Source organism: Macrotis lagotis, chromosome 4 (genome assembly GCF_037893015.1).
Source record: "Macrotis lagotis isolate mMagLag1 chromosome 4, bilby.v1.9.chrom.fasta, whole genome shotgun sequence".
Taxonomy (NCBI): Eukaryota; Metazoa; Chordata; class Mammalia; order Peramelemorphia; family Peramelidae; genus Macrotis; species Macrotis lagotis.
The window spans coordinates 112,575,789-112,603,288 of NC_133661.1; the positions used below are offsets into that span (position 1 = coordinate 112,575,789).

The 27,500-nt window shown below is 43.1% G+C and overlaps 2 protein-coding genes across 4 annotated transcripts in view; one reads left to right on the forward strand and one right to left on the reverse strand.

The window, feature by feature from the left end:
* Positions 1-1,129: 1,129 nt before the first annotated feature.
* Positions 1,130-12,234, forward strand: CYP17A1 (cytochrome P450 family 17 subfamily A member 1). The gene is made up of 8 exons (XM_074233807.1): positions 1,130-1,522; positions 4,360-4,498; positions 4,782-5,011; positions 5,706-5,792; positions 6,043-6,246; positions 6,679-6,848; positions 10,490-10,593; positions 10,904-12,234. The coding sequence occupies exons 1-8, from the start codon at positions 1,226-1,228 to the stop codon at positions 11,179-11,181; spliced, it is 1,509 nt and encodes a 502-aa protein (XP_074089908.1). The 5' UTR covers positions 1,130-1,225; the 3' UTR covers positions 11,182-12,234.
* Positions 10,034-27,500, reverse strand: part of WBP1L (WW domain binding protein 1 like) — a 91,940-nt gene continuing 74,473 nt past the window's right edge. For 2 of the 3 annotated variants that reach the window (XM_074233810.1, XM_074233808.1), the window contains exon 4: positions 10,035-26,466. In XM_074233810.1, the coding sequence (XP_074089911.1) occupies positions 25,694-26,466 (773 nt within the window). In that variant the 3' untranslated portion in view covers positions 10,035-25,693. Of the gene's footprint in view, positions 26,467-27,500 lie in introns of all 3 variants that reach the window. The other variant, XM_074233809.1, reaches the window with a different exon arrangement.

A 27,500-nucleotide genomic window follows, 5' to 3' on the forward strand; every position in this document is an offset into this window, starting at 1 on the left:
CACTAAACCACCAAGGTGAAGACAGTACATAAAAAAAGACAGTAGGCTTTTAAAGCTGAGAATGATGACTGGAAAACAAAAAGGCTCTTTGTTTTATTGGGAGGTATACTGATCAAAAAAAAAAAGGTGTTACTTTGCCAATATCTGATTTTCTGAAGAAAGATTCATTTGCCCTGTGTAATCATATAACATTAAAGTGAAGAGAAACTTCTCAAGGATACCTTTTACAGGTTTCTACAGATTGCAAAAAGAAGTAAGAAATCTATCTCTACCAAGATTCAAAGATGCTTTACTGGAAGTTAAGTGAATTGGAGGAGGGGCATTATTGTTGGGAATTAATTGAAAAAAAGTAGACTGTACCTCTGTGGAGAGCTGACCAGAATGGTCTATATTGTTCTTCAATTCCCAACTAAAATAATAAAACAACTGTTTTTTCACTGAAAGAGTAATGCCAAAGTTTTTATTAAAGACTTTCTAAATACTCTGTCAAAGGTACCTGTGTATTAAAAGAGTTTGATGTTAAAAATATATATATTTTTAAAAACCAAGTTCACAGACCCCATGTCAAGAACCCCTGCTCAAAATTCTATCTACTTTTCAGGATCCTGCTGAAGACCCCTTCAGATACCTCTGTTCACTGAGTTGCTACTGTGTCGATCATATTAACCATTCTTGTGTCTATGTATATGAATCTAATTCCCTCAAATGAAACTATAAGTTTTTTGAGGAGAAGAGTCATGAATTTTTTCAGCATCTAATACATTCAGTTAAATATACCTATTGATGGATTTAAGGTTTACTGAAGAAAGCAGTTCCTCCAAGGGAAGCCTTTAGTTAATTCATATCTGATCTATTCCCTCCATTCAAAAATAAGAACCAAATTATATTTGATGTCTGAGGACTTTCCTAAGATAATTAGCCCACCCAAACCGGGAACTGCAGGTGGGAGATTACAGGACCCTGACCTCTGTTAGTGAAAGCTGCCACTCTCCCTCCTCCTCTTACTTCATCAAGGAAAAGAACCCAGGCCTGGCTCAATTCCAGGGAAAACCTTCACCAGGCGTGTGATAAGCATCACAAAAGTCAAGGTGATGAGCAGGGCCACCATTAAAAAGGCAGCTGGAATATTTCAGGGCCCCAGTGTGCCTGCCCTTGGCTGCCCACATCCATCACAGCCTGGCTAATACCTTCCACATCCTTTTTCTCTAGCCACCTCAAAGCCAAGATGTGGTGGTTTCTTACAATTTCCCTGCTGACTCTGCTATACTACACCTGGCAGAAGGTGGGAAGTTTGGGCAAGAAATATCCCACATGCTTGCCCCATATACCCATCCTGGGAAGTCTTCCATATCTGAACTCCTCTGACCCGGCACACATCTACTTCACCAAGCTTAAGGAGAAGTATGGTCACATCTATGCCTTTTGGCTGGGTCCTTATTACTCTGTGGTAGTGAGCCAGTTCTCACTGGCCAAGGAAGTACTACTCAAGAAGGGCAAGGATTTTGCCAGTCGCCCCCGAATGGTAAGCATTTTGATGATTGCTGGTAACCACTGGGGAAATGGGACTTGGGAAGAGCCATGCCTTACCTAGATCTTGGGGGTGAGGATGAGCTTCAGAGCTGCTTAAAAGGGCAAGAGGGGACATACTCCCCCTTTTCTGGACTTGGGTGAGGAGTGTGACAGAATAGGCTGGGAATGCGAAATGAGTGCTAGCTTTTATTCAGCCTTTGACTCAAGGAGCAATATCAGTAAAATCATTAGACCTTTCTGGGCTTCAACTTCCTTGTCTGTAAAATGAGGGTAACAGTCTTTTGAGCAAAAACTACTCCCTTGCTCTTCCTCCAATAAGACAATCCATCTCCAGACTCTGGATATTTTCACAGACTGTCTTCCATGTCTGAAATGCTTCTCCTTTTCATTTCTTGTTTCCTGGTCTTTCTAGATTCCTTCAAGTCCCAACTAAATTTCAATTTCCTCAAGAAGTCTTTCCAAATTCTTCTTAATGTTAGTGCCTTCCCTCTGCTGATCATCTCTAGTTTATCCTGTTTATATCTTGTTTGTAAATGGTTTTCTTCTTGTCTTTTTCCTTTAGACTATGAGCTCTTCTCTTTTTTAGAGAGAGCCAAAAAAGAGTTTTGTGATCCCCCCCAACCAGTTTTTCCAGCTGATAATTTCCCTTCCTTCTCATTTCCAGTTCCTGTCTTGTTCAGCTTCCTCTCCCCCAACTCAGCCATGGTGGACCCTGGTAGAAATTACTTCTGGAAATTTCCCCTGAAAATTAGAATCAATCAAGACTGGAAAAAAATAGTAAAGGGAGTAGGAATTGAAGAGAGAGAGAGAGGCAGAAGGAAGGAAGAAATGAATCCGGAAATTGAGAAGGGTTCAGAGAAGGTCTAAGGTTCTGCCGTTATACTTGGGTCCCCCTCCTTTCTAGGGGATACCAACAATTTTAAGAGCAGACTCCTCCATCAAAAGTGCCCCTCCAATCACTCAGATTCCAGCAATGGATTTGAGAGGCAGAGAATCTGACAACTTTAGGTTTGAGTTCCAGCTCTGCTACTTATGTTAATTTAGTGTGACTTCTAACAAGTTGTTCCATGTATCTTAGTTTTCTCATTTTTAAAATAATGGAATAGGGCTACATCATTTCTAAGGTCTGTACCAGATATTTGGTGCAGCTAAGTGACACCATCAGATGCTTACTAGCTGTGTGACTCTGGGCAATTGACTTCTCTTTGTTTGCCTCACTTTCCTCAGCTGTAAAATGAGCTGGAGAAGGAAATGGTAAACTACTGCAGCATATTTGCCAAGAAAACTCTGAATGGAGTTACAAAGAGTCAGACATGACTGAAAACAAATAAACAGTAACTACCAGATCTAAATTCTATGATTCTTCTCTCTAATTTTCAATGTCCCTACTTTTCTTGACAACTGACTACTGAGAACTCCAGTCTAATCAGGGCTTATATTCTCTCTATCCTTCTTTCTCCAAGAAGGGTAGGTCTGGGTTAGTGTACAACCGAGATGGAAAGGTAGTAAGTAGATAGAACTGAGGCTGGAAAATTCTATTTGGGTAGCATGGAGAGAGAGTAGATTGGGTCAGTCTCCACATGGAAACCAGTCTCTACACTGGCCTCATCATGGATGTGGTTTCCAGTCATAGGTAAGGTCCTTGAGGGCAGAGGCTGGTTTATTTTTGTCTTTATATTCCCCAATCCCTAGGTATGATGCTGGTCATATATCAAGGCTTGCTGTGTGTCATACCTCTCACTCCTCATTCATTTCCCTCTCCCCTTTAGGGAGAGAGCATACCAGAAAGGAGCACTTATCTCTTTTTCCCATAGAACCTGAGACCAAGATTTTTGCTGGAAACTTTCTACTATAATCCTTAGAACCAGATTGAGAAATTCACCAACCTACCTATTTTCAGAAGCACAAAGAACCAGGGAAATAAAGTGACTTACAGACTCACGTGTGATTGAGATGGAAGGCATGATCAAAACCATCTAATCCAATTCCTTCATTTTATAGAGGAAAAATTTTGCAGGAATTAAGAGTCTGTTGAATTAAGCTCAGAGAAGGGAAATTACTTACCAAAGGTCATACAGTGGCTTAATGTCATCTTTTAATCCCTAGTTCACTCATTCAGTCAACAAGTAAGTGCTGAGGATACAAAGAAATGCAAAAAGTTCCTATTCTTAAGGAGCTCTCAGTCTAAGGGTGAAGACAACAAGAAAACTATGTACAAACAAGATATAAACAGGACAAACTAGAGACAATCAACAGAGGAAAGGCATCAACATTAAGAAGCTTTTGGAAAAAACTTCTTGTAGAAAAGGAGATATTAGCTAGGACTTGAAGGAAGTTGGTTTCTCTCTCTCTCTCTCTCTCTCTCTCTCTCTCTCTCTGTGTGTGTGTGTGTGTGTGTGTGTGTGTGTGATTGAGGAGGGGAGGGAGGTTGGGTGAGATGTAATAAGAAAGGTAGGCAAGCCTTGCCAGGTGATGGAGGGGTTTGAATGCCCTTTTATATTTGTTCTTAGAGGTCAGACCTGCACTTTATTAGCTGAGTGGAGAATGGATTGGAATGGAGAGAGAATTAATTTAGGGAAACCAATCAGAAAGTCACTACAGTAGTTCAGGTAGGATATGAGGGTCTAGAGCAAAGTGGTAGAAGTATGGAGAAGAGAGATATAATATTAAGGTTAAAATTGGCAGAATTTGGGGCAGGGTATAGTGACACTTTTGTGTCATCTGACCTCCTGGATGAAAGTCTAAGACAAGAGCCTACCATCTGCCCTTGGAGAGGGCAAGTAGGGGCAATTTGAAAGAATTATATTGTGACACATTCTAATTCCAAAGGTAACCACAGACATCTTGAGTGGCTCAGGCAAGGGTATTGCCTTCAGTCAGTATGGTCCCCAGTGGCGAATGTATCGGAAGCTCGTGCAGTCCACCTTCTCTTTGTTTAAGGATCGTCCTCAGAACTTTGAAAAAATCAGTGAGTACCAGGACTAGGGGTTACTAAAGATCAGTAGGAAGGGGACCAGGGCAAGGCAGGGGGTTCCTGGGTTTGGGGCCTGATAGCTGCCATCAAGGAGGGGTGGTGGGCTGACCAGAATGATCCCAGGCTGCTGCTGCCACCTAGTGATCATCTTCAAACTGTCTTGGGCAGCTGGTATCTGGGAGAGTGGGGCTGTCTTTGAGGGGTGGGGTAGGGTTGGTCTCTCTCCCCTTAATTCTGGGTCCTACCCAAAACTTAGCCAAACTTTCTTTCTCCCTAGTCTGCCAAGAGGCCAGTTCTCTATGTAAGTCCCTGGCTACCAAGCAAGGACAGAGCTTCGATCCAGCTTTGGACTTTTTTCTGGCTTCAGCCAATGTGATCTGCCAATTTTGCTTCAGTAGCTCCTGGAAGCAAGATGATGAGGAAATAAAAATCATGATGAACTTTAGCGATGCCATCATTAAAACTCTGGCCAAGGACAATCTGATTGATGTCTTTCCCTGGATTCAGGTAAGAGCTTAGGGTCCTGCCTGGCCACCACCATTATACACACACACACACACACACACACACACACAGAGTCTCATCTGGTCAAGACATCTGGTCTCCTAATCTCAATCTTTCCTATTCTTTGACAAAGGATGTACTTGAGTTTACCTCCTCCAGGAATAAAAAGTCCACACTGATCATTCCCCACCTCTAAACTGATGCAGCTCTTACAATTTGAGCCACAAAGTCCAACCCCGCCTCATGTGGTTTCATTGCTTGCATGTATTTCTTTCCCTAGTCAAACCATAAGCTCCTCAATAGCAGAGACTACTGTCTTCTTCTCTGCTTCCCACCCATTCCTCAAGTTCCCCAGGATGCTAGGGACAAGGGTGGACATGGAATAGATTCTCACCAAAAATCCAGCAACAAGAATCCTCACACTTGTGATTGACTAGGGGTGAGAAGGGCTACCCCAGAGACCTAGACTTCTTTAATCTGATTTCCCCAGTTAGTGGGTTAGCTGACTTCTCCACTGCTTGGTAAGGAAGAGTTAAAAGTGAATCAGGATGGGTAAAATTTGTTGGGGAGATAGAATAATAGGGGAAGAGGGTCAAGAGTCTCATTTCTGGAGTAGAAAGTGAAGTGAGGGAGACTGGAGTTGGTAGTGGATCTATGTTAAAGATAGATCCCTTTCTCTTCCCTTCTGTCTTTCTAGCTATTCCCCAACAAAGACCTGACACTGCTGAAGGAAAGCGTCATATTACGGAATAAGCTACTGGAGAAAAAAATTAAAATTCAAAAAGTATGTGACAGAATGCACACTTGGAGGGGTTAGAAGAGGGAGTGAGAATATTGTCAAGAACCTATTATTTGCTATGTACATTAATGGCAATGCAGGTATATCTTGACTCTGTTCCCACTCCTGGGTACAGGTCCTCAGACCTATATTGTGGGAGAGGAGTGGGAGGTAAAGGGAGGAGGAAGATAGGGGGAGGGGAAGGAGCTCTGGATCCTGCAGAAGGTAAATTCATCTCCCACCTCCATTCTCCCAGGAGAAATTCCACATAGATTCTATCAACAACCTCCTGGATACACTGCTAAAAGCCAAGATCAACAATAATGACCATCTGACCCAGGAACCAGAGATCACAGATGAGCACGTCCTGATGACGGTGGGAGACATCTTTGGAGCTGGTATGGAGACTACCAGCAGTGTTGTCAAGTGGTGCATTGCCTACCTGCTGCACTATCCCCAGGTGAGACTTCATTCAGCAACTCCCAGTGATTAGGCCACTACCCGAGAAAGAACTCAGGGAAATCTACCCTTTACCTCCACCCATCCCTGGCTCCTGTATTAAATGAGAAGCTCTGACCAGTGACCCAAAACTTCAGCATTAGTGCTGCTTGGGTTACCTCACATGTCAGTTGGAACAGACATCTAAGTGACAAACCCCATCCCCCAATCCTTCTCCTCTTAACACTGACCAGAATCCCCAGGAGAAAAGCACTCTGGGACCTATGTCCAACTGCTCATGACTCTGTTTGCCTTAGAACTTGAAGTCATGTAATCCATGAGGATTTGCTCCATTGTCCCATCCCACCCATCTCACAAGGATATAGCAACCGTCTCCCCGGCCTGGAAGTTCATGTCACATGCACACACACACAGACCCCCATTTGATCCCCAGGTAAAGGAGAAGATCCAGAAGGAAATTGACCAGAAAATCGGTTTTAGTCGCACCCCTGTGCTCAGTGACAGGAACCAGCTCCTCCTCCTCGAGTCTACAATACGTGAAGTACTCCGCATACGGCCAGTGGCTCCTTTGCTCATCCCTCACATGGCACATACTGACAGCAGGTATGCCCAATTCCCTTATCCAGTTACTGAAATAGACCATCAATACTACTAATCATCCAATGAGCTATCAATCCATTAACCAATCTACTCCCTTTTTCTCAAGATCACCCAGTGGTCCACCCATAAATTAACCTATAGACATAATTACTACCCCACAGACATTTCTCCGGAGATAGGACAGAAAATTCTAGGATAGGTGTTCTGAGGCTCATAGTTCAATAACCAAAGTCAGTACAGAACATTTGTAAAATTAGATACTCATATATTCATCTACATATGACATACATTCTCCTTCCCATATCAAGCTTGCTAAGTTCTATCATTACAAGAAAATCTTTACAAAACTCATTGACTTCAAAATAAAAGATATTTTGCAAAAATATAGAATGTCAAGGGATGGCTAGGTGGTAGGGAGCAGCTAGATGGTGCAGTGGATAGAGCACTGGCCCTGGAGTTAGGAATACCTAGGTTCAAATCTAAGCCTCAGACACTTAATAATTACCTACTTGTGTGGCCTTGCACAAGCCACTTAACTCTATTTTCCTTGCAAAAACCTAATACATATATATATGGAGAGAGAGAGAGAGAATGTCAAAGCTGGAAGGACCTTAGAGCTCATGTAATCACACTAACCTCCCCCACTTTACAAATGGAGTATATTGAATCCCATAAATGTTTTGGGGGTCAGAATGGGTTAGACCTATTTCTTATAGAAATCAAAAAAGAAATAAAGGGAAAAAAGGGGGAATAAATGATAGGAAAGAAAAGGGTTAAGTGACTGTTTCAAATCAATTCAACAAAAAACTTTCTGAACCTTGGGCTAAATTCTGAGAAGATGTATAATACAGTTCAGACTGAGAAAATGCAAAGGAGAAATATATACCTAATACTATTAAGAGAACTCAGGGTGGCTAGGTTGCCCAGTGGATAGAGCACCGGCCCTGGAGTCAGGAGTATCTGAGTTCAAATCAGGCCTCAGACACTTAATAATTACCTAGCTGTGTGGTCTTGGGCAAGCCACTTAACCCCATTGCCTTGCAAAAAAAAAACTAAGAGAGAGAGAGAGAGAGTGAGAGAGAGAACTCAGTAGATAAGTGATCAAGGAAGGCTTCATGGCAGAGATGACAATTAAGTTGTGCCTTGAAGGATGAGAGACATTATTGCAAGACGTAATAGATTGGGAAAGACTGCATTATAAGTATAAAGTGTGAGCAAATCGATGGAGTCAGGAAAAGACTCTATGAGTTTTAAAAGCATACCAGTTTGGGAAAACTGAATAGTAAGTGAAGTGAAAGGGAGCTTTGTGGATTAAGGTTTAAAAAGTAGGTTGAAGACAGACCATGAGCCCTTTGAATGCTACTGAGGAGTAAGGATGTTATTCTCCAGGCAAACATTCTCCAAAGTAAGGTATGTGGCATGACCCCAAGAAAGCCGTAGCTTGACCCCAAGGGATATGTGAACAAATCTACTGGAGGGTGGAAAGATGAGTTACATTACACCCAGTTCATGACAGTCAGTTATAGGTTTTGTCTCCAATATAATCAAACCTATCCTTCACTCATATCAGTCTTCTAATTCCAGCCATGCAAGTTTCCAATATTCCCCCTTGTAAGCTGGCCAATCAGCCCTTGAGAGCAGTTAACCTAACCTCTGATTATAGTAGCTACAAAAGTACTACTGGGAAAATCACCCATCACCACTCACCTTCTTTTTAACTGATGGGGTATGTAGTAGTAGTAGTAGTAGTAGTAGTAGTAGTAGTAGTAGTAGTAGTAGTAGTAGTAGTAGTGTTTTAGTAACAGCAGCAGCAACAGCAGCAGAAAAGCAATTATTTTGGTTGTAATAAGAATAAGAAGAATGTTTTGAGACTAGGAAATGGGGAATTACTGAAAGTTCTGAATGACATAAACAGAGTTAATTTGAGGAAGATTACATGGTCCTATTGGGCATTGGAGCTGGGAAGGAGTAGCAGGGAAACCTGCTGAGTAAAGATGAGAAGTAATTTGAGTTTGAACTGGGTGTGTTCAGAGAGAGAAATGAAGGATTTAGGAAATAACTGGATGTGAAAGAAAAGGGAGGATGAAATGAAGTTAAGTTTTTAAGCCTGGTTAGCTGAGAGAATGACAGTGAAAACAATAACTGGGAAGATAGAGGGAGCAGCTAGTTGGTTTGGAGGGGAAAGATGATAAATTGAGATTGTCATATTGTTTGTAACTTCAAAATACAAGGTCAGGAAAGAACTTGGTAATCTCCTATACCTGAGACAATTCTAACCTCCAGGGGAAGATATTGCTTAAAGTACTGACTGTAACTGGGGTGCTAGTAGGAGACTAGTGGGGTATGTAGTAGTAATAGTAGTAGTAGTAGTAGGAGGAGGAGGAGGAGGAGGAGGAGGAGGAGGAGGAGGAGGACTAGTTCTAGGATACCAGTGCCCTGGTCATTCTGCAGTAACAGTGAATGAATTCAAGTGATTTGTTAAGAGTAGAGCTATAGAAGAGGCAGATAGAAATGTTAGCTTGAATTAGGGAAAGAGATTTGGGCTAGAGCTATAGATCTGGAAGTCATCAATGCAACCAAGAGCAAATGAGTGCACTAAAGGACAAAGTACAATTATCCTGTCCACATCATGGGAGTTAGGGGTGAAGCACCCCGTGATCTGGAAATTCAAATAAAAATTTTTGGTACTCCATACCAGAGAGGAAGTGTCAAAATTTTTGGAAGAGGAAAAGGAAAAGGAAAAATTCAGACTCCTTCATTGCAAGGGTGTCTACAGTACCTTTTCATAATATTTGGTGATATTATAAAATATTATATGTACTTTATGCATTTCTGAGTTCCTAAATTTTCTGCTTGCTTTCAAATATCATTTGCAGTTTCCACAAAACTCCCAAATAATTACCATTTATTTTTAAAATTAATATATTTATTTAAGTAGACATCTATTTAGTATTCATTTAGTTTCTCATGCCAACCCAGGATACAGTGAAAGCATAAATGGAGAAAGTTGCAATGTAGGAAGTCAAGATATGGAAGGGATAACTGTAGGGACAGAAAAGGAGAGGGTCTAGGAAAGAGCCTGGGGCAAGCCTACTTTTTTTTTTAAAGATTTTATTCATTTTAAATTTTATAATTTTCCCCCAATCTTGCTTCCCTCCCCCCCCCACTCCCCACAGAAGATAGTCTGTTAGTTTTTACATTATTTCCATGTTATGCATTGATCTAAGTTCAATGTGATGAAGAGAAATCATATCCTTAAGGAAGAAACATAAAGTATGAGATATAGCAGAATTACATAATAAGATAACATGCAAGCTACTTTTAAAAGATGATTGTTGAAGAGGGCTGAAAAAAAATAGAGAGGAAGCTGTCACAGGTAGGTGAGAATCACAGAAGCCAACGGAAGATAGGATATTAAGTCAGGATCAGCAGCATCCAGTGCTGCAGAGATGGTTGAGCACAGGGAGACCTGAGAAGAGACCACTGAATTTGGTTATTTCGCTATTAGAAATTCATCAGTGATTTTGGAAGATCAATTTTAGTTTAAGAGGTAGAAGCTCACATTATTCAGGGATCTGTAAGCATGGGAAAGAAGGGAAAATAAGAGAGAATATCATATGGAATGATGGGGACTCTCTTCACAGCATTGGAGAATACACCATTCCCAAAGGCACGAGGATCTACATCAACCTATGGTCCATCCATCATGACCCTACAGAGTGGGATGAGCCAGAGCAGTTTAAGCCAGGTAAGTTGGTCAAGTCAGTCATCTAGCAATTTATCAAGAATTTTCTGAGTACCAAGAGGAGGGACTCCTTGAACCCCTTACACATCCATTCCAAATTTCTGTGGGGTAGGGAGCCAGGCATTTTTGTCTCTTCTGCTTCCTTGAGGTTGATATTGTCACTTCCTTGGTCTTAGGGCTGTCTAAGAGGCTTTAGGTTTCCCTCTTTAAGGCAGAGTTCCTCAAAGGAAGTCTGCTTTTAAGGCAGACTTTTGTTTTGTTACTAGAGGGAACTTGGCTCCTCTAATTGACCTACTCACTGACTCCTCCACAGAACGATTCCTGGACAAGAATAAGGAACATCTCATCATGCCAACTGCCAGCTACTTCCCCTTTGGCTGTGGACCCCGAGTCTGTATTGGAGAGTTCTTAGCTCGGGCAGAATTATTCCTCTTTCTGGCCTGGATCCTACAGAGATTTGATGTGGATCTACCTGATGATGGAAAACTACCCTCTTTAGAGGGGGAGTTTGGAGTAGTCTATCAGATCGTTGCCTTCAAATTAAAGTTCCGGCTACGGAAGGCCTGGAGGGAGGCTCAACTCAGCACCTAGAGATTGGTCAGATTCTCCTCCATCAGCTCAGATTAGTCATAAGCAAAATGCAGAAGGAAGAGATGAGGAACCTTAATCCTATATCTATTTTGCTCTAGAAAATCCATCTTTTTCTCTCCATCAGCCTCAACTTCAGTAGGTAGGCCAGGGGTTTTGTCTTGAATGAGTTCTCTATGCTGGCTTGCTGCCTCTACCTGTGATCTCTTTGTGTGTTCATAATTTTGACCATTCTTAAGCTGTATTCCAGCTGTAGTTATAACTCAAATATCCAGGTGGCACCAAGCTTACCAGAAGCATCACCCAGATTGGTGTTCTTGCCCCCCCCCCAAAGGTTAGACCAAGACTTGGAACAGTTCTTTCTCACATTCCCTATAATCCCTTTCCAGTCCCAGAAAAACAGATTCTCCATCTATCATTATTGAAGATTGAGCCCCTGCTGAAGACTTAGCCACCTCTAGGAATGCAAATTCTCTACATCATCTTCCCCACATTTGGATGCTCAGACCTTGGAAAATAGATCCCAAGGCTCCCGGCCCTTCTTGAGTTTGTTATTGAAAGAAGACAAAAACAATCCTTATAGAGTCAAGGACATGTGAACCAGCACTGAACTCTCAGCACCCCCCCAAACTTTTCCCCCTAATAGATAAGGGCCACAGGAGGGCCACAGAGAGATAGTCCTGCAGAATGGCTGGAGGGAAGCTGAGGGCAGGGTCTGGGTGACAAGGGCATCCTCAGGGTTTTAGCTTTGTTCAGCTGGACAGATTATAGGTAACAATGGTCCTACTTCCAGAGACAGACATCCACAGGAGGGTTCCTGCCTCTGGAAGAGCAGGAGAGTATCTGAAACAGAGATAATTACCTCCTTCTCGATTCAAGTTAAGCATTCTTCTCCCACCATAGGAAGGTTGAAAATCTAGTGCTGATGATTTGGAGTCCTGGCTCCCCCCACTTTGCAGTCCAAGCCCATCTTAGAAGAGCAACTGCATCCACAAAGATGGTCTGAGAATGAGTTAGAGAGCTGGGCAAAGTAAATAAAGGAAATCTATTTGGAAATATGCTCCTTGTAATCACTTTCTAGGGTCTTGGCTAGAAGGGAGGGTGGCTGGTTGATGCTGGACCTACCACCACTACTCTTTGAATCAGTCCACCCTCTAGACTGACTCCTCAAACAGTTGGAGTCAGCTGCTCCACCCACCAAGTTCTTTGCCTAGAAGGATAAAAAGAGTTGTGAGGAGGTGGTGAGGGCAGGGCAGGCTGAAGCATTTCAAATGCCCTCAGAATCTGAAACAAATAAAGTACTTTGCACATATGTTGATAACCAGGGGATCCTTCAAGTTGGATAGAATGATCCCTTTTATGTGGATCAGCTTTAGAGAAGAGTCAGAGCTGCTATGAATCACCCAAAATGAATGAGAATCTCATCAATTAGAAGCTCCCTCATCCCCCCAATCCTACACACACACAGTCAGGGACCCTCAAGGGACTCCAAGCCAGCTGCTGATCAAGGGAAGTATCCCACTGGCTTCAAGATGGATCATCCAATCAAGAGATAAAGAAACTACCCTCCCAAATATCAGCCAAGGCATTCGGTCCTCTCTTTAGTCTGTTTCCAAATTAATTTCCAGTTGTATATTATAGAATTTGGTCTGATTCTTTCCATTATACCACCCTGCCTTGGAGAATCACATGCCATCCCTGAAATGGATGCTATTCTCTGCTTCCTGACCCAGCACTGGCTGGTCCGACCCCTATTCTGTATCATTATAGTGGAGAGGGTTTACACTGAACTATCCATATGCTCTTCCTTAGCTACTTGTGAACAAGGGTTTGCATTTATAAGATTCCTGGGCAGGAAGAGAAGGGCAGGATGAGAGTCTGTGCACATCAATGTGCAGCAGCTGCAGTAGGTGTGGGGTGGGAAGGGGAGAACCATGGCTTGGTTGCCCCATTAGCCTCTTTGCTACTCATTACCCTAAATATAGACTGCTGTTATAGCCATTCCTAATTCTGAACCATCCAGGGTTATGCTGGAGCCAGCTGTATCAGCTCTTAAGAAGAACTTGCTAAATTCTCAGTGTGGTGACAACTACAAAACAGACTTGATTGACTGTTTTGTTGGTGGTCTAAATTTAAGGAAGATATGGAAAAAGGTGTTACTAATACAAATTAATTTTAGAAGTGTGTGTTACTTGGGCGGGGGGGAGAGATAAGCATTTGCCAGCCCAGCTTTGACAGACCTCACCTCACCAGTCAAGCCCTCCCACACTCACCTCCTTCCTTCCCATCCCTGATCTGGAGCCTGGGGGGTGGGGGTGTGCTTCTGCTCCAGTTGACTGAGTCTCCTGACCCCACTCAGACTGAGCACTCCACAAAGATGATCAGAATCCCACAATAAAGACGATCAGAATCCCATGAAGTTTTCACTACATTCAAAGGCCGGTCTAGATTGCCAACAGTTCTCTGGGCTATCTGATCTCATGGCTGAGGATTTGAGGATATCATTAACAAGTGGTGGACTTCCTACTTTGGACCTCAATTTTCTTATCTGGAGAAGTAGGGGGTTAAACCATCTTTAAAACACCTTTCAGTTCAAAAGCTCTACAGTTCTTCTCTGGCTACTTCAACAAGTTTCCTGTAGAACTTCTCTACACACTACCCTCTTCCTGATGGTAAGAGTCCTTCAGTGCTTCAAAGGTGGCTTGACTTTTATCCCTGGTACAGCAGGATGCTTGAATCCATCCATGAGTGTTTATAAAGTTGGCCATCCTACATCAATCAACAACACATCAATACACCAGCCTTGCCTTTAGCACAGTTTTCTCTATGGATAAATGAACCTTAATCAATTCAAACTGAACATGGGCAGCATTGGGCAGTTGCTCTCCATTCATCTTCCATTTAACTATGTCAAGGGAAGACTTCATATCTGGGAAAGCTCTAGGCAATGAAATGGGTCCAAGGTGTCTCCCAGACCCGATTCTCTTCAAGAAATACCAGGATATACAAACAACTCTTACCCAAATGAATTTCTTTCAGGGAGCCTTATAACCTTTAGATAGATCATTCTGGAAAAGCCTCTCAATTAGGACCTTACTGGGTGACCAAAAGCAGATCCATAGGCTATGCCAATGAACATAGCCTAATGAGAAATTTCTTGGAAATTCCTAAGTCAGTTTTGCTTATTTTTTCCCCCTCTTCTTTCTCTTTTTATAGGATGGCTCCCTAGGAGAGGAGAGAGGGATGATTATAGGGGGAAATTTAGGTATTGTAATAATAGAGGGTAACAATAATTTTTTAAAACTCTAATGTACAGGTAAGGTACCTCAAGGCTAACCCAGGCAACATTTTGCTCTTTCTCCAGATTCTATTAAATCATGGATTTTGAGTTGGAAGGGACCTTAGAGGGAATCTGTCTTGGGTAAATTCTAGCTACTACAAGAGAAGCAGCCAATGGTGCATGTCTGTACTTGAAATAGTGTTTGTGACTAGCAGTCAACTCATGTTGAATCTGGGGGCTGGAGCGGGGAGAGGAGAAATTGAAGGAAGAGGGAAATTATTAATTTTCTTACATATTACTCATTTTCTGTCACTCTGAGGTCCCATACTTACTTGCTATTCTTCTCATGTGAAGTTGCATGTCCCACTTCCAGTCTTTGAACTGGCTGTGCCCCTCATCTGCAATGTTCTCCTTCCTCACTTCTGCCTTTTTGGAATCCTTGGCTTCCTTCATATTAGAGAGGGACCTTTCCTGTACCCCACTCATCTGAACCACCTGGAGTCTTTGTTACTTGGGATGTAAATTAACTTCAATCCTACCTCCTCCAAACCCAATCTCCCACACCAATCCAGGTCTAACAGTCCCAGGAGTGAGGGGACAATGAAACCAAAACATTGTCTCAGTTAGGGTTGGTCCCTTGTTTATGAATTAACTGGTAATGGCCCAGTGGAGTGACTTTAGCCCATCCACACTGGCAGGACCTGGTCTGAGCTCTGCCTACTCTCCACTGCTCTGACATCCTAGACCAAGACAAAGGGCACATAAACCAACCCTGAGGGCCAGGAGCTCAGTTGGCCCCTGGGCTTGTGGACATGAGCTGACTCAGGTCTGGTACTCCTTGGGCATCTAGATGATGGAATAGATATAGTGATTAAGTTCAAATTTGGCCTCAGAAACTTACTAGCTATGTGGTCCTGGGCTAGTCATTTAACCCTGTGTGCCTCAGTTTCTCATCTATAAAATGAGCTGGAGAAGGAAATGACAAATCACTCCAGTATCTTTGCCAAGAAAACCCCAAATGGATCACAAAGAGTTGGACACAATTGAAATGACTCAACAACAACAATTCCTGGTCTCCAAGTCACATTCCTTCAGAGGCCATGGTGGGGGGCTGGGGGTTGGGGGAAGATTGGAGAAGGTTACACTTCTTTCTGGAAATTAGCTGTGGTGGCAGCAGTGGTAGTGGTGGTGGTGGTGGCCCTGTACTACTGATTTTACAAATTTTACAGAAATCTTAAGACTCAGGATTGTCTCAGAGTATACAGAATATTTTCAAATAGGCATCTAGCCAAGCCAGACTCACTCAGAGAGGCCCCCAGACCAGAATTTTCCAGGCAGTATTGCCTAATGGATAGCATGCTGCTCATGGGGTCAGGAATAACTTGACTCCTGTCATTAGTGCTATGAATTTCCTTTCTATGGAGCTAAAATCTGTTTCTTTCTAGGTTCTATAAATTCTCAGCCTTCCAGAAGCCGTCTATCCTCTGAACAAAAAAAAAAAAAAAAAAGCTTTTCTGCAATATACCTGTGCAAATGTTGTTTGAAGATTTCCTTTAGTGAAGAAACCTATTCCATCCAGAGGCAGCTCTATTTTATTTACAATTGTTAGGTTTTTTCCCCAAGCCTGAATCTGCTTTCTTGAAAGGGGATTGGTTCTACATCCTCACTGATGCCAGCTGTTGTAAAAATTCCCTAATTCCAGTAAATACTCATTGTTGCCTAATTCTCTCTGCCCAAATTTATACCTTTAAATCAAACCAGACTGCTTGTGGCTGAAGCACTGCATCCTCACCTGCTGCAATCCTTACTCCTTCAAGCCCAGTTCTGTGCTACCTCCCAAAGTACTAAATAAATGTCAATTAACAATGTTCCATACAAAGATAAGGTTAGGAAGCTTCTCCCAAACTCTGGGGACTCCATATTCTAACTCCCCACCTGCTTCTATAAGAAAAGGAAAGAAAAAGTTTCTTTAAAACAAGCCTTGGTATTACTGGATCTCCCTCATCACTTAAAGACTTGAAAAACTTGGGGACTAGGATGGGCTTGGCCCTTTGTTGGAGAAAGCTGATGAGTAGGTTTGGCCACTCTCTTACTTCCAGAAAGTGACAGAAATCATCTAGTATGGAGGCTGAGAGGGAAAACAGAATTCTCTTGGTGTTTTCTGAGATTTTGTCAGTTCTGACTTTTTGTGAGCCTATTTTGGGTTTTCTTGGCAGAGATACTGGAATGATTGCCATTTCTTTCTCCAGATCATTCTACAACTGAGGAAACTGAGGCATGAAAGACTTATCTACAGTCACCCAGATAATAATAAGGGTCTGAGGCTGGATTTGAACTCAGGTCTTCCTGACTCTAGGGCCAGTGCTCTATCCACTGTACCACCTAGCTGCCCCAAATAGGTTTTTTTTTTGTAAGGCAAACAGGGATAAGTGGCTTGCCCAAGGCCACACAGCTAGTTAATTATTAAGTGTATGAGGCTGGATATGAACTCAGGTCCTCCTGACTCCAGGGCCGGTGCTCTATCCACTGTGCCACCTAGCCGCCTCGGTCCCAAATAGTTTTAACAGTTTAATTTGAAGTGAAGAAAATGGAATTCCTTTGGAAAGGCTGGTATCAGGGTTTAGAATTGTGAAAATGGATATGTTAACTACTGTGACTTGCCTAAGCCCCCAAGTTATCCGGGTAACCAAAAAGAGCTGGATAAGCCCAAGATACAGGTCTGCTTGACATACCAAACAATCCTTTATGGTGACCAAGGGTGAACCAGCTGAATGTGCAGAAAATCAGCAACTCTGAAGCCAATTAGTCCTAGCAGCTTTGAAGAAGACCCTGAGCCATTTGGTGGTTTCAAGAGACATCCTTATCTTCAAAGACTCCCCTAACTATTGGTTATAGGGCTTTCAGACACATCCTGTTTTAAAGCCATTCCCTTTTCTTGTTTGGGCTCAAACCTTGAACCATCAGGCCTGCTTATTCCCAGGAATGCTCTTTGATAGGTTTATCAAGGGCCACAGCTCTGACACCTTGAATTCTTCACTCCCCCTCTTTCCTGGATCTCCACCTGCCCTTAAGAATGGTGGGAACTTGGGGTGAGATGAGGCAGAGATTTGTCTCACCTCTGATTGCCAAGGGTTGAGGGCCTATACCGGGCTCACACTTCATGTATGCAATAAGCTCTGCCTCCCCCTCACCACAGGTCCCTGGTTCTCATTATAAAATTTCTAAACTGTAATCAGACTCTGGCTCATTTCAGGCCCCCTTTTTGGACCTGAGTTTCCTCTATTTATTTAACAGATCACAGGGTTTTTTTTTAATGTTTTTAATTTTTTTTTAATTTAAGGCAATAGGGTTAAGTGACTTGTCCAAGGTCACACAGCCAGGTGATTATTAAGTGTCTGAGGCTAGATTTAAACGCAGGTCCTCCTGACTCCAGGACCGGTGCTCTATCCACTGCACCACCTAGCTGTTTGTTTTTAACAGAAGCCATGCCCTTTCAAGAAAGCAGATTTAAATGATGAAAAAAGAGAAGGCCTCCTAACAATTACAGCAATCCAAAAGTGAACAGGGCTGCATTTGGAGGGAACAGGTTTCTTCACTAAAGGTCTTCAAACAGCATCAGTCTGTTGGGTACATTGTAGAGGGGCTTTCTTATATGGAGAATATTTGATGGCCTCTGAAGCAACTTCCTTTGATGGGAGGACACCTCAACTAACAACTCATGGTAACTGGGCCCTGGTTCTCATCTTCCCAACATCTTCTCATCCCCCAATGACTGCCTCTCTAATCTTACCCAGGTGTCTGTTCCCGAGGGGCTAAAAAAAAAAAGTGTGTGGTCATATCCCTCCACTGCAGGGATACGAGTTTGACTAGCCAGGTTCAGGAACATCATTTTCAAAATCCAAACAGCTTGTATCATGCCATGGTTCAGGGACGCTGTTTGACTCTCCAAGGCAGGATGGAGTGGTGGAAAGAGCCCTAATTTGGGAGTCAGACCACTTGAGTCTCAACTTGGAATCCTCCTCCCTGGCCCAAGAGATGTCTATCCCATAAGGTTATGGATGAAGGATAATAATGCATATTGAAAATACTTTCAAGTATTTTACATGAGGATTCCTTTTTTTCTTTACATGAGGATTCTTAAGACTATCTGGAACCATAAAACAAATACATCCTTCACAAAAGCATAAGCCTTTTTATCTGATTCTATGGCCAAGGGAGGGAGTATTCGGAATGGGCAGGTGAGGACAGCCTCAACATACTTGTCCTGGGGCTCTCATGTCTGGGCACCCTTCCCCAGGTTCAGTCCCCTACTTCCAGCTAACAGCTGGGAGATGGGTAGGGAACAGCTCCCCAAAGGCTGCAACATAATTGAGTGTTGTGTAATACTTTCCAGCAGGATTTGGCTTCTTCAGATGCTGCAGTGGAGAAACATGAGAGTATAAAGAGGGGGATGGGGAATACTGTATGGGCTGATGGAAATTTTGTTTAAAACATTTTGCTGTCTCCCACACAAACCAAAGAACACTGTTTTTGTTTTAGCAAGAGGAAAAATTTTTTTTATCCGGCAAGATACAAAGTCAAAAAATAGCCTTTGCTTCTATTGTCTCCATAGAGTAATTTTTAGAACCTTTGGGTGGGGTGGGGTAGAAGGCGGGAAAAGGGATCAGAATTAAGCCATAGCAATCCCTCACTGTTGTCAGCCCAGATCATAGTCTACACCCTCTCTTCACCAGAGGTTTCATGGTATCTCAGATCACAGTCTGGGTCTGTTGCAACTTTTCTAGTCCCAATGACTCATTTAGAGGTTCAGATGTTACCATCAATGGGTCTATAACTCATACCTATCTAGAACTTAAAGATTTTCACATTTTCCTCACAACCTCCAATTTACAGTTTGGGGAAACAGACTCAGAAAGGTTAAATTGCTTGCCTAAGTTTTCTGGCACAAATTCAACATCTTTTTCACTCCATAATGCTGTAGTCAGAAAGGAAATGGTATGGAAAGGGAGCAAGGAATGGACAAGAATATAGAGAATCCTAAACTATAACTTAAAAGTCCCTTATAGAATTCTTCTCAACCCAGTTGGGGGGGATTGCAAAAAGGGTCCCTCCATTGCTACAAATCTTGACTTCTTACATTCTCATCATTCACAAAGCCTTAAGGCCCTCAGACATTCTTGCCTTAACTCTTACAATAATTGTCTAATTGGTCCCCTTGCTCCTTTCACTGTCAACACTGATAAAGCACAGGTAGATATCACTCAAAAGATTGGAAGAGGGAGAGGGTTCTCTATTACTTCTATGATAAACACTGATGCCTCAGCTCAGCATCAAAACTCTATCATCAAATGGGTAGTTTCCCTTCACAGCTAGAACTCACAGCATCCCCTTCATGCACATGCAAGTCAGACCAGCCTGGACATACAGTTCTTTGGCCCAGAGCTGGCCCTTAGTTTTCCTTCTCCTGAATTAATACTCTCCCTCTTTAAAATCATCTTGCACTTAAGAGCATAAAATGTCAAATTCTCCCAGCAGAATATAAGCTTTTTGAAGGCAAGGACTTGCACTCATATTAATCATTTGTTGTTGTTTTTTTTTGGGGGGGGGGCAAGGCAATGGGGTTAAGTGACTTGTTCAAGGTCATACAGTTAGGTAATTATTAAATGTCTGAGGACAAATTTGAACTCAGGTCCTCTTGACTCCAGAGCCTGTGCTCTACCCACTGTGCCACCTAGCTGCTTCTAGGCACTTGATTGTTGATTGACATCCCCCACCCCTTCAATAAACTCTGGTGACTCCCTATTAACTTCCAGATCAAATGCCAGCCTCTGACTTTTAAGACCCCATCAGTTTGTCCCTTTCTATCTTTCCAGGCTTCTTACACTTTTTATTTTTTGGTTTTTAAAAGGCAATAGAGTTGTGACTTGCCCAAGGTCACATAGATAAGAAATTATTAAGTGTCTGAGGCAATTTGATCTTAGGTCCTCCTGACTCCAGGGCTGGTATTCTGTCCACTGCACCACCTGCTTCTAAGAGCTCTAAGATTTGGTGACACTGGGCCCCATGTATTCCTTGTCTAAGAAGCTCTCCCCAAACCCCACCCTTTTTACCCAAGTCTGGAATACTCTACCCTCCTGGTTCCCACCATCCAGGAGAAATTTTTGTCCCCTTTTGTACTCATTCTTTTTGTACTTTTGTACTCATTCTTTCCCTAGGAGATTTTATCTAAAAGTCTTGATAAGAGTTGTTTGCAGGTCATCTTCCTGTTGGAGGTCAGCAGGGACTTTTTTGGGGGAGGGGGTCATCTTTCTAGTGTCTGACATAGCTGGCATTTAATATTTACCTGATTTGTAGAACAGAAGAAAAAGGAGACAAGATGTGTTTGTATAAGGAGTGAGACTGTCTGTGCCTACCTAGAGTTAGAAGTTATATGGTCCTTCTTTCTGAGGACCCTTACCACCCCCAATTCTGCCAGTATGTTTTTAAGCCCCAGGAACCAAGAGTATAAAAAATAGCCCAGATTTCTTTTCAGCACTGGGGCAGACCAGCTCCCAGACAACCGCATCTCTGGCGAACTCAGTAGATTGCTCAGTCTATTCCTCTCTCCATTTAAAAATGGGAAATAGGAAGGAATTTAGGAGTAACGATACTATAACTTAAAGTTAAGATTTAAAGTTTTCAAAGTGCTCTATAACTTCTCATTTCTGGAAATTTTTACGTCTTCCAAGTCATTTTTTTTCTTGCATTATAATTATTATATTTGCCCATGGGGCAGCAGCATAACTATTCTAGAGAAAAGGAGTAAGAATAATTTGACCAAGATCAACCACAGATTAGGGGCAGAATTAAGAATCTTATCTCAGCCCCGAAGTCTCCACCCACTTTACTAGAAGAACCAGGTGAGGGAGAGAAAATAGCTAGAATTGAGGTAATGCTTTAAGCATTTAATGCAACGTTCTTTATATATTATCCTGGTTCATCTTCACAATGACCCTAGAGATAGGTGCTGTTGTTATTCCCATTTTACAGATGAGGAAACTGAGACAGAGGTCAAGAGACTTGCCCAGGGCCACTCAGTTAGTGTCTCTAAGATTCAAACTTGGGTCCTGACTCCAGGTCCTATGTTCTATGCACCATAGCATCAGTTGTCAAAAACCCCAGATAGTTTCTGATGGGAGTGGGAAGAAAGATGACTTGGAATTTCACTTTTAAGAAGTGTCATTGGCTGAAAAGTCTAATTCCCTTGCTGGCCTAATTCTTACTTGCAGACCCTGTTGCCCTTGTAAGGAATACTTTTCTCCTCTCAGTCTAACTAAATCTTACCCATTTTTTGGAATACAGCTAAATTGCGAATCCTCCTCCATGAAGTCATCCTGGTCCTTTCCAGTACAAATTTATCCCTGCCTCTAGAATTTCATATTTAGTATGATGCACTGGAAAGGACAGGGGATTTCAATGCAGCCTCTATTACTACTTCTGACTTCCTCCTCCTGGACCTCACTTTCTTCAGCAAAATGAGAGGATTGAACTAATTTCTAAGGTTTTGTCCAGCTCTAAATCCCATCTTATTGTCCATTCTACTCTGGTTTTTAATCATGGCCTTGCATTGTTCTTAATCATTAAACATAAAACGGCTTACTTCTCCAACTGCTGAGCTCCATGAGGCTTGCAAAGGGCTGGGTAAACAGTGGGAACTCTAATTTATGGAACTGAATTTCAGAATTAAGCTCCTTATTTAAATACAGGATTCTTGGTGGAATGGCTTATTTTATTTTTGTCTTTGCCTTTAATATTGACAACAGTGTCCCAAACATAAAGATATTTTAATAATGTTTGTTAATCCAATAATTTCCCACCAAGTTTAATAAATGCTTGTTAACCTAATTTTCCAAGCATTTTTCTTTCTTTTTTTTTTTACACTATCATGTTTCAAAACCTTGGTAAAGACTAACAAAATGTCTGTGTATTTATTTTTGGTTTTAACCTGCTTCTGCAAATTTGCAAAGTACTGTATACCTCAGAAAAACATCTATTTCATATACACCTCTAACTAGATGAAGTATTATGAAGAAACTCCTTTAGAAAAGAAGCGTGGCAGCTAGGACATACTGTTTACCTTCAATCCTATGGTGGTTTCTCTTTGACCATGTGGCTATGAGGTGTCTGTGGGAGAATTAGGAAATGCTTTTACCACTTCTGAGTCTAGGTATGACTTATCTCAGAAGATGGTGAATAGAAATCTATAGAACTCTAAAAAAAAAAAAAAGGAGCAATAAATCTTGGATTGGTTTTTATTTGGGCATCTCACAGTGGTAGGAGCCACTCTTGTCTTCAAAACAATCACATCACAGGAAAAGTGTCAGTAAGGCTGTCCAGAGAAATCTGACCAGCTGAATCTTATTGCTTAAAATACACATATTCACAACACCCAACAAGTGGCAATGCGCCAAACACACAAACACATGCAAACACACAGGAATGTGTCAGCATTTGGCTAATCTTCTAACTGTAGCACCAAACCCAACTCACACCCGCTGTCCTCATTCACCAGGAAAACCAAGATCTCTACCTACTGGAGGTAAAAGGAAGCAGGTATATCATAAATTCAACCTTCTTCCCTCTTGCCCCCCAACTCCCACTCTATCATCACCCAGCTCACCCTTCAGAATGGACAGGGCTTTGAAGCCTTGACCAGAATCTGGTCACTGTTGTTTAATCAAACCCAGGTTCACTATTGGATTTTTTTCCTTCCATCTCAGGATAGGAGATGTCAACTGTAAACTCTCACTCTAGCTCCCTACTCCCATCTGGGAAGAAAAACCCAAGGAGACCACAGTGCATCCCAATGTCCTGTTTGATTGAAACAGGATTCACTTTGGTAAAACTTGCTCGCTGTTCAGACATTTTAGTAAGTTGCTTTGGGGGAAAAAAAAGATGAAAAGGCAATCGAGGACCTGTCATGGCTCTTTCATCTATAACTTGCTCAACTGTGATCGAGCCTCATCCAAGGGAGAAAGGAGCTCCACACAAGGGATTCTGCCAACTCTCCTGGCAGTTCCAGGTAATGTCAGATATCTGGGCAAGCTTGTTGCTGACAATCCAATCTTGACTTCAGCTCGTCCCTCGTAGTCATCAGCAGCACACCCTGGGGTCTGTGAGCCGAGGACCAAGAGTAGCACAGGGAGCACAGGGAGGTGACAGGAGCTTGGCAAACAATGCTCATGCAGACACTTCTCGAGCAGGATTCCACTTACTGGAAACAGAACACAGACCTCCGGGGTTTAATGCAGTGATGTGCAAATTGCAACTGTGGGTAGAGTAAAACCTCTACATCCAGCAAAGTTTCTCTGGCAAAAACAGTGGGCTGCCATTGAGGGCTCTGCTGAACACCCCCAGGCATACAAGAAATGCCTAGGGCTTTTGCTCAGTAAACAGGTAAATACTTAAAGTAAGTTCCCTTGGGAGAGCCAAAATTTGCTCCAAACATTTTGGTTAAGATGCGCACAATGGCTGCTTCAAAGTATATTCACAGAAACACAGGGCTTTTGATACCCGTGGCTCACACACAATGAGACAGACACACAAAGGTTATTCAAAAAGTCAGTGTATTTTGATTTTTCACCTTGTTCAAGATGGATTTTGGTTTTATCAAATACAGTCAGAGGTGCTTGCTCACCCCCACAGCCTTTCCCCCTCCTTTCTTCACATAATGGTGATCTAATCAGAGTGGGGGGGAGGGGGGAAGGCAAACCCTTCTTCATATGGACAGAACTGGGTCAGGGAATGTTAATGTCAGTTTTTGGTTTGCCTTATCCGCTCAGATTATTCTTAAAAACTCTCTCAGTTTACCTGATGCCAAACAGCAGTAATAATGATCTGAGAGGGCAGTAAGCCTCCCACTCCTTGAGAAGCCAATCACTCAGACCTGAGCTGAACATTTGGCCATACACAGGGGATGCTAGTAAAGTACCACCATTTAATAAAGAAAAAGGGGACAAACCCAAAAAATTCTTCCAAGTGGTCAATATTAAAATAAAAAATGGATCTTGGGATCCAAGGGAAAATACTGCCTAAGGAACAGGCTGAAGGACTGGGGTTGACCCTTCCCAGGAGCCACTCAGCTTGCTTTGTCCGTTTCTTCGGCATACTGTTGAAGTGTGAAGGCACAAAGGCCACTGGCTGAGGGAAAGTACAGAAGATGCAAAGATGGCGTTGAAGGAAGGGTGCTTACTAAAAATGAAGGCAAGGCCCTCCTTTCCCTAGAGCAGATGCATCTCTCTCCAAACCACCACAGCACTCCCACATGTAACAGTTTGCAGCCCCCTCCATACCCTATCCCTCTGCACCTTCTAATTTCCTGATGGAACAGCTTCTCTCTAGCTCAGTTGCAGCAGTGGTCCTCAGAGGCCTGAACCAAAAAGGACTCACCCCTCCCTCCCAACCTGCCCCTTATTAAAAATGAACTCTTCTGCTGCCCATCCTGGTACATTCATATTTTTTAGCTTAGTTTGTATACGGTTTTGTTTTGAAGAAAGAACACTAGCGTAACCCTTTCAAGCTATTCTAGTTTGAGAACAGCCAAGAACCTCCTAAGAAAGAGGATGCCTGGCACTGCTCATTCATTTAGGAAAATTTGATCAGAAAAACCCCACATACATCCCAGACAACTGTTTTCCCCATTCCAACCCCCAATAACACAACTTTTACAAGCAGAGACCAAATTCCAGCTCTGGAACTACAGAGAATACAGCGGTTCACATGGGGCCCAGACTAGGGTTTTTTCTTTTTAATTTTCCCAGTGGTAGAACCCTGATGCCTATCTACTAATTGGGATGTAATGGGTCTCTAAACCTAAATCAAAGAGCAGATCCCACAATCCATCCCAGGAACAAGGTCAGGGTCCCATCCTGGCCCCCTGGAACAAACTTTTCTAAATGCACACCATCTGACATGGGCAGGCAGGTGAGATGTGATTTAAAAAAGAAACTCAGAATGGAGGAGGGAGAAGTGGAGCAGGGAAGAATACAGTGAGGGGATCCACACCCTCTCCTTCCATCCACACTGGCTTCTGCAGGAGAGGCAACCTTACCTCCAACTATTTCTCAGAAGAGAGAGCAGAAGTATAGGCAGAAGAAAAAGCAGCAGCACTTACTTTACCAATCAATTCAAGGTTTCCCTCTTGACTCGCCCTCTTCTGCCCTCCCCCTGTTGCTTTTCTAAGGAAGTTGGCCTGCTCTAACTGGGAGAGCTGTTGCTCTGGGAGTTAGGGGAGTCCTGCTCATTGATCGTATTCAACAAGATGCAAGCCGGCTGGCGGGGTAAGTGGTGATGACCATGCTCCCGGGCTTGTTCCTCAGAAAGATGGTAGAGCCCCTCTTCCTCATCCCCAGGAGGTCTCGCTTGGCAACTATCACAGAAGTCCAGGGTGCTGTCCAGGGCATCATCAAGGAGCCCGTTGAGTTCTTTGAGGTCGTCCTCGTGGTGGCCTCGGTTGCAGATACACACCTCAATGCCAGAGTCTCCAGTGAAGCGTCGGTGCCTCCCAGGTGTCTTGTCTTTGCTATCAGGAAAGGCGCTGCTGTGCTCCAAGCTCTCAGAGCTGTAATCTTTCAGCAACTCCTCCTTACATTCTGAGTCCTTATCTAGGAAAGACCCTGGGTCACCCAGCTCCCCCAGACAGGCCCCAGAGCTGCCTGGCTCCATGCCTGAGGCTTTGCTAGCCTCTTGGTCCACCAGCAATGTAGAGGGCTCAGGGTCCTCCATGCTTGATCTGGTACTATTTCTGCTGCTGTCAGGCACGGTCAGTGGGCTGGTTTGTACCTCCTGAAGGGTCCTGATGGGGTCAGGGCCTGAGGGGCTAGTGCAGACAGGGACCACCTGCTGTTGCTGCTGCTGTTGTTGTTGCTGCTGCTGCTGCTGTAGCTGTAAGGCACTGTATGGTGGGGGAGGGGTTGGAGGTCGGTTCACCACTTCCTCATAAGGAGGTAGTAAATAGTTTGGCAAAAACCCTAAAACGGGGAGGCAGGGAGGAGAAATTACTGCATGGGCAATGGTTCCAGGACAGAGTTCAATACTCAAAGAGCATGTGCACCATTTCCCACCCCTAATAATATCTACAGGCTCAGAGGTAGAGGGGTGTGTGGGGGTGTGTGGAGGTGTGTGAAGTGGGGGGGAAGGGAGGTGAACAGAAGGGGAGGGAAGAAAAGGCCAAAGACAATCTGATAGGAAGGGAGAAAGTTGGGGGTGGAGAGTGGGAAAAGATTTGCTTTTTCAAGATCTTAAAGACCCTGCCAGCCACAGCTCTGGGGGACTGAGATGAAAATAAGGAAACCTCTTTGTCCTTCCATTTGACTCCACCCTACCCCAAAGGTCCTGATGGTGATTCAGTAAGTGTACAATACCAGAGGATTTAAATGGAGCCATCTCCATTTGGCATGAGTCAAGGTGATCTTCCCCAGGTCTATGTTCTCGAGTCAGGACCCTTTTAAGCCTGGGACATGAAGTAGGAACTCTGACAAATGGCTCTCAGACCATTTCCCTTCCATTCTCAGCCCTGCCCATGATCTGGGAAGAAGTCAGGCAGAGGGGACACAGGGCTCAGAACTGTAAACTGTTCCCTTCTCTCTGATGCTGAGAGAAATGGTTGGGGAAGAGTAATCTTTTCAGGACAGTAAGGGCAAGAGCCTGAACTACATGAGCTTTATCCAGATTTGAGATTCAAATAACTATCTTTTGTTTCTTTTTTAAAGCACTGTAAGGAGGCTGGGAGCAAGTTGATCAGCCATCTTCATTTGTCACAGTGAAGCCTTAACTAAATTAGGTGCATCCTCTTAATAAAGAGTCACCAAATGTCTTTGTTCTAGGAGGCTCAAATGACAACTGGTCTAGTGTCTGAACCCTAATTTACCCATGGAACAGGAGTCAGAGAGAAATGAAGGATCCTTGGGGCTAGAGCAGAGGACCAGGCTGATAACTAGACAAGATAGCTTTGAGTTCTAAATTCCATTTTACCCAAATCACAGTTCAGATGATTTCCTTCTCA

What these genes read in the sequence shown, in the direction of transcription:
- CYP17A1 (XM_074233807.1), top strand. Translation starts at nt 1,226, where the DNA reads ATGTGGTGGTTTCTTACAATTTCCCTGCTGACTCTGCTATACTACACC. An exon ending in ATGTCTTTCCCTGGATTCAG is followed by an intron (nt 5,012 to 5,705) that starts GTAAGAGCTTAG and finishes CTGTCTTTCTAG; the next exon opens with CTATTCCCCAACAAAGACCT. An exon ending in AAAAAATTAAAATTCAAAAA is followed by an intron (nt 5,793 to 6,042) that starts GTATGTGACAGA and finishes CCATTCTCCCAG; the next exon opens with GAGAAATTCCACATAGATTC.